The sequence below is a fragment of the Zeus faber genome (assembly GCF_960531495.2).
Source record: "Zeus faber genome assembly, chromosome: 2".
NCBI lineage: Eukaryota > Metazoa > Chordata > Actinopteri > Zeiformes > Zeidae > Zeus > Zeus faber.
Genome location: NC_137189.1, coordinates 2,539,402 through 2,546,476, shown reverse-complemented (window position 1 = coordinate 2,546,476; position 7,075 = coordinate 2,539,402). Strand labels below are relative to the sequence as shown.

Here is a 7,075-nt window from a genome sequence, read left to right as displayed (position 1 = left end):
AGTTTGTTTTTTCTAAAAAAAAAAATGTTGTGAGCTGCAGCAATTACTTAACCCAAATATTAGGAAACGTTATGAACCATATTGTGTCTTCAAATGTTGAAAGGTTCGGTGGCAACTGGTGGTGACATTTAACCCGCGGAAAAAATGAAATAAAACCAAAAGGTTAAACGGATTCTTATGACAATTCGGCAGCATTCTGCGCACGTTGGAGCTTCCATTGCATTCCCGGGAAATAAAAAAAAGTGTACACCACCCAGTCATGCAACTGTTTGGCGCCCCACCTGAACTTATTCCCAGCAGAGGTGATGGAGGTGGAGCTCGGCACATGGCAACATCAGAGTGGATCTTAAAGTTACAATTCAGATAATGTAATTTATAAGAAACCTGCTCCAGGTAAATTGATTTTATCATTTTTATTTTTTGTTCTGTTTATTTTTACAGGGCTTGCTTTTGAAAATCCTCCAGAAGAAGAAGACGGGTGGGCACTATTTCACAGTATATGACACCTGGAAGGCTGTCCCAGCCCAAGCTCCGTTTCAAAATATGCTGAGAATCACATTATTGTTGACAACGCATACAGAATCATACATTTACACTTCATTTGGCGTCTTGTTCAGAAAATAAAGAAACAGTTATAATAACAACCCCCCCCCCCCAGAAAAAAGAAAGATCACGTACAAGGACCACAAGATAGAATCAGGTTTTTTTATCGCTCTTCAAATTACACTCATGTTTAATCTCCTCCTGGGTGAGGCACATTTGATCAAAACAATGTTTGTAGGCACCTGTATTTTCCCTGATTGAGTCAGGAAATATATATATATATATATATATATATATATATATTTTTTTTTTTTTTTACCACCAGGTGAGTGGCCTTTTAGTCTTAAACTGTTTGTGCTTACCAGTCGACAGTCTGCCTGTCAGAAGGTTATGGCAAAGTGATTTCTGCAGGCTGCAGTTGTGCACGGCTCCTACAGACGGGCCCTGGTTAAAGGGCTATGGGCTTTCTCCAAAGAACTATTTCATTATTATGGACTATCAGTGTCAAACCAGTCTTAACGCTTCCTAATTTAAACCACAAAACATCCTCTGCCATTTTTTTTTTTTTGCTTGCACAACTGCAGGCTATTTAAGAAAATCCAATGGTTATGAAATGAGAGCCATTCATTAAGCGGCGTCACAGATATTAAATCATTAAATTGCACACTTATGCAACAGCAGTGACAGGCCAATACATTTTAATTTTCATTCTCCTCCCTTCCCCTTCCATCCCGGTTTGTATCATCAGGCCAAATATTATTTTGTAGCCCACATTACCATAAACAATATAAATGATGGCCCTGGTGTCCTTGGGGGGGGGGGGGGGCATCGATAGACTTGTTGCACCTTTGGAGATTTGTGGTCACACCATTTGATTGACCTTGGAGGTGGAAGCAGAGTAGATATTTTGGCTATTTTATCTCTGGTTTCACGACTTGCAACACCTAAAGCATATGAGTTTGTGGAAGGCTCGCTTAAAGTCCTCGTTGGACATGGTGTAGATGATGGGGTTGATCAGAGAGTTTAGGTATCCCAGCCAGGTGAAGATGTCGAAGAGCTCTGGGTGGAAGCAGGACTCGCACACAGACACCAGCAAGGTGTAAATGAAAAAGGGCAGCCAGCATATTATGTACGCCCCCAGGATAATCCCCAGAGTTTTGGTGGCCTTCTTCTCCCGGGCGGCGGAAATCCTCTTCTTCTCCAGCAGCGCGTCGGACACCGTCACCTTCACCTGGCTCATGTTGGCCGACGAGATGGTGTCACACGACGAGGTGTCGTTGGTGCCATAGTTCAGGGAGGTGGTGGACGCCACCGACCCGGGGGAGTTGGTGATCAGATGGGCCGAGGTGAGTCTCTTCCCCGGCTTGCTGGGTGACTGCTTCAGGATGCGCTTGCGAGCTTCCACGTATATCCTCCCGTAGAGCGCGATGAGGAGGAAGGTGGGGATGTAGAAAGCGCCGAAGGTGGAGTAGATGGTGTAGAAAATGTGGTCCGTGTTCACGTTGCAGGTGGTCACCTCCTCCGCCTTCACCTGGCGCCAGAAGAAGGGCGGCAGGGAGATGGAGATGGCGATCACCCAGGCGGTGGCGATCATCCCGGCCGCCCTGGCCGGGGTGCGCTTCTTGGAGTACTCCACCGCGTCCGTGATGGCCCAGTAGCGGTCCAGCGCAATGACGCAAAGGTGAAGGATGGAGGCGGTGCAGCAGGTTATATCCGAGGAGAGCCAGATGTCGCACATCACCTGCCCCAGAGTCCACGTCTGGCTGACCGTGTACAGCGCGCTGATGGGCATCACCAGGATGGACACCAGCAGGTCCGTGACGGCCAGGGACGCGATCAGAAAATTGGCCGGCGTGTGGAGCTTCCTGGACTGGTAGATGGTGGCGATGACGAACGCGTTGGACATAGTCGTGGCGAAGGTGATGAGGGATAGCGTGACGGCCAAACCCGCTTGGAAAGCCAGGCTTGAGTCCTTGGAGGAATGCTCCTTGGAGGTGAGGTTGGCGTGCGTCTGGTTGGCCGAGAGGTGGTTCAACAAGTCTCCGTAGACCACAGCAGGCGTCGGTTTCAGGTGGCTGGCGCTCTCCATGCCCTCGACGGGGGCTTATCGAACGGATCTGCCTCTGAGCTTCGTCGGAAAGCCTGCGGATCTCCTCCGGCGGTACCTATCCAAGGTGTGCGTTCGCGCTGCCCCGGGTGTCCGCTCCGTCTCCATCGCGGTGTGTCGCGCACAGGTGGTGTGTCCAGTGGAGGGGTGGAGGAGGAGGCGTCCCGCGGACCGTTGCTACGCCGCCGACTCCTCCTTCACGCATCCAATTCACGGAGCGAAGCCCCGAATGTGATAACATCCCACAACTCCGTCAGCCCCCTTCCTGGACGAGGTCAGAATTCTCCCCCAGTGTCCCCCAGTCCTCCCAACTGTCGTCGTCTTCTTCTTCTCCTTCTCCTTCTCCTTCTCCTCCTTCTTCTTCTTCTTCTTCAACTCGCAACCGGAGCCGCGGTGGCTGTGCAGCAATTCACAAGTTTAGTCTGCCGGGCTGGATACTTGGTTTTATACTGGCACTGTACGCTCTCTCTCTCTCTCTCTCTCTCTCTCTCTCTCTCTCTCCTCTAGCTCTCTCCCACACCCCCTCCTCCCCACCTCTCCCTCTCTCTCCCTAGCTCTGTCTCTCTCCCCCCCCCCTTTCCTTCCTCGCCATCTCTCTCTCCTATATCTATTTCTCTCCTATCTCTCTCTCTCTCTCCCCCTCTCTCCAGCCCCCATCCTCTCTCTCTCCAGCCCCTCCTCTACTCTCTTCCTCTGTCTTTCTGACTCTACTTTCATATAGACCCACCACTGGGTCATAATGCCCAAGGGTTCAGACTGAAGAGAAGCTAAATCTGTCTATTTTTCCTAACCCAGTCTACAGAACCAGATCAATCTACAGAACCAGTCCAGTCTACAGAACCAGACTAGTCTACAGAACCAGACCAGTCTGCAGAACCAGTCCGGACTACAAAACCAGACCAGTCTGCAGAACCGGACCAGTCTACAGAACCAGACCAGTCTAATGAACCAGTCCAATCTAGTGAATGCACATATAATGCACATATCTGTATATACATAATTGCCTATTCCATATACATAAGCACATTCCTTCTATTTATTCCATTTTATCTCATTTTATTTTATTGTATTTTATTTTATTCTATATATTTTTACTTTATTCTACAAGTATTCAACTTACTGTATTACGTTTTAGGAGTCAGTTAGTTGGTCTATTAGAAAGAAATTTTTCCTAGGACATATTGTGTGTTATCACCGTTGCATTACATTTCACTGCATATATGTATGAAAGTATGTATATGTGACGAATAAACCTCTTGAATCTTGAATCTTGAATCTTGAACCAGACCAGTCTACAGAACTAGTCTAGTCTACAGAATCAGACCACTCTATAGAACCAGTCCAGCCTACAGAACCAGTCCAGTCTAATGAATCAGACCAGTCTAAAGAACCAGCCAGGAGCAGTGGGCTGCATTCGTCGACGCATAATTAGTCGAATTATGTCACAGTACTGTATGAAATGTACAATTATTCTTTTTATTACTTACATAATTTTTTTATTATGACTAAATTACAAAATAATAATAATAATAATAATAATAATAATAATATAATAAGAATAACAACAATAAGCCAGGAGCCGTGGGCAGCATTCGTCGACGCATAATTCGTCAAATTATGTCACAATACTGTATGAAGTGTACTATTATTATTTTTATTACTTACATAATTTTTTTATTATGACTAAATTACTAAATAATAATAATAATAATAATAATATAATAAGAATAACAACAACAACAATAATAATAATAATAATAATAATAATAATAATAACACCAATAATAATAATAAAATATATATATATATAACAATAATGATAATAATAATAATAATAATAATAATAATAATAATAATAATAATAATAATAACACCAATAATAATAATAAAAAAAAAATATATATATAACAATAATGATAATAATAATGCAGTGCTGCTGCATAGTGTTTGCCCACGTTTACACACCGCGAATCCCTTTGTAGAAGTTTGATATGTTGCATTCAAGTCTCATGGGAGAGATAGGCACGAGGAGAACTTTCAAATCCTAAATACTACTTGTTAACTTTTCCCCGTACTCAGACTCCCACTTGATCTCACCAACCGCCGAGCCAACCTCCTCCAGGCATGAAAGTTTTTTTTAAAGTAAAGAAAAAAAATGTAAAGTTAATAAACCTGGAAACCACCAACTCGGTGTAAAACGAGCAGCTACTTAAATTCCCTCAGGCCCCGAACGCAGCATCACACCTGGCGCGCAATCGTTTCACATTTTGCATTTTTTTTTTTACCGAAAAGCAAAGTTCGTCTGGACAACGGAGACCGTTTCCCAACGGACTTTATAGCAATGTCTTCTCGTGTTGACCGTGGCTCGTCTTCCCCGTTCACTCCCATAGTTTCTAAAGATAGAAACGTGGCCTAACACCGTTAAGAGAGTTCGCAACCGGCTAGCTAGCTTTGGTTAGCCCGGATGGGTAAGCGATGGACGGCACCACCGAGCAGAACGACGCCACCCGGCGGAGTGAAGACACCGGTGAGTGTCATTTAACTGCTTAGTTTGACAAACAACTGCACTTTACCAATGAATTTCGTAGTTATTGCTGATTCACGGTGATTTCAATAATGGATAAATAGAGACTTTATTCAGCGGACATTACCATGACACACATCAAAACATTAGGCAATAATGAAAAATACATGTAATTTAGAAAACAAATGTCAATTTGCAGTAAACCTGTAAATTTACTTTTTTTTATAATAGAAATGGCAATTTATAATAAACCTGAAAATGTACTAAATAGAAATACTGGCAGTCTATGATAAACCTAAAAGTTGCTTCAGAATTAAAACATTTAGAATATACAGTAAACTGAAAAACATGGTGCCATTTGCACCATGCAATACACCTGAAAAATACTTAAAATAAATTTCAATATACAAAACAACAACAAAAAATATTGAAAGAAATGGCAATATGCAATAAACCAAAAATGTGACTAAAAAGGCAATTTGCTATAAACCTAAAAATGGACGAAGAAAAAGGAAAAAATAGAAACATTACTGTATCACTACCAACAACTGCTCTTTATAAATTATCTGGTTACTCCTTATAAATCAGCATTTGTAGAACATTTAGATATTGGTTTATGAACCCCTGTCGTGCTGCCTACCTGCTAACAACCCCCCCAGAATCCCCAAATCCTCCCAACTGTCTTCTTCTTCTTCTTCTTCTTCTTCTTCTTCTTCTTCTTCTTCTCCTTAAATCCCCACAGTCGTCCTGTGTTTATCAGGTGGTCGTTCCGCCACCGACTGGTTGGTGCAGAAAGCCCGTCTGGCCGTGGCAGTGGGTGTGATAAAGACCCGACCAGCGGGTCTGAGCGGCAGGCAGCACACCGAGGCCCTAACCCACCACCAGAGGAGCCAGGATGGAGGGTGGAGACGCCGGGCCGAGGCCCTTAAGGAGGAGGTGCTGAGGCTGCGACAAGAGCTGCTCCTCGTCAAAATGAGGGCACGGGGAGCCGGCTTGAGTGAAGGAGCAGGAGGTGGGTTCTCTTCTCTGATGTTAAAGCCTTGTTTGGGAGCAGGAGAAAGTGGAGGAATGAAGACGATGGTGATCGTGGGTGTGAGGAGGAAAATGATTGTATGGAGAACTACAACAGTAATCCCTTTACTACTACTATTACCAAGGGTGCACATAAGCTTTTTGGTCTGGTGCTCAGGGGCAAACCAGGAGATGGTCACCCTTTATGTAGCCCATCATTTTATTTTTATATTGAATAATATTGTATATAATAACAATTTTGACAGAATTAAATAATTCCTGTGAGAATGCCGTTCATAACTCAGAGTGACCGACTCTTCTGACTCTCATTAACTGTTCACTGGAAGTCCTCCTTCACTCGCCGTGCATTAAACCAACTGAATCAAATCGAATGACTCATTTTACAGAGTGACTCGTCAAGAACAGCGTCTCATAAAAGGGTCGAACCTCATGCACTAGGAACAACGACCAGAGCAGACGGTCCGCTGCATTGACAGTGATAGATATGCAGTCCGCACAAATCGCTCATTTGTCAGGTCATCGGGCAAATTGTTTAATTTTATCAGATTTGATTTTTTACAAAAAAATGGTACTGCACTGCTTTGGTTAACAAGTGCATCTTCTGAAATAGTTTCGACAGAGCATTTCTATAACATACCTTATGTTTACGTTTGCTAATTTATTATTTGGTGTCTATGTTTAAAAAAGCACTATTAACATAGGTTTTTTTCTGTTGAAGCACTTTTTCCTATAAAATAAAACAGCACATTGCTATTTCTGTAAATTGTCTATTTATTACCGAAGCATTTATCAGTAATACAGTTAAGATGGAAAAAATATGAATGCATTGCGTTGCATGTCGATTTCAGTGGTTCTCCTAAATTTTGTGC

General features: G+C 43.3%; 1 protein-coding gene across 1 annotated transcript; it reads right to left on the bottom strand.

Annotated features, from left to right (window-relative positions):
• Positions 1-1,471: 1,471 nt before the first annotated feature.
• Positions 1,472-2,632, bottom strand: LOC307248140 (5-hydroxytryptamine receptor 1B-like; the record flags this gene model as incomplete). Its single annotated transcript, XM_080024402.1, has 1 exon — positions 1,472-2,632. The coding sequence occupies one exon, from the start codon at positions 2,630-2,632 to the stop codon at positions 1,472-1,474; it is 1,161 nt and encodes a 386-aa protein (XP_079880528.1).
• Between the last annotated feature and the right edge of the window lie 4,443 nt (positions 2,633-7,075).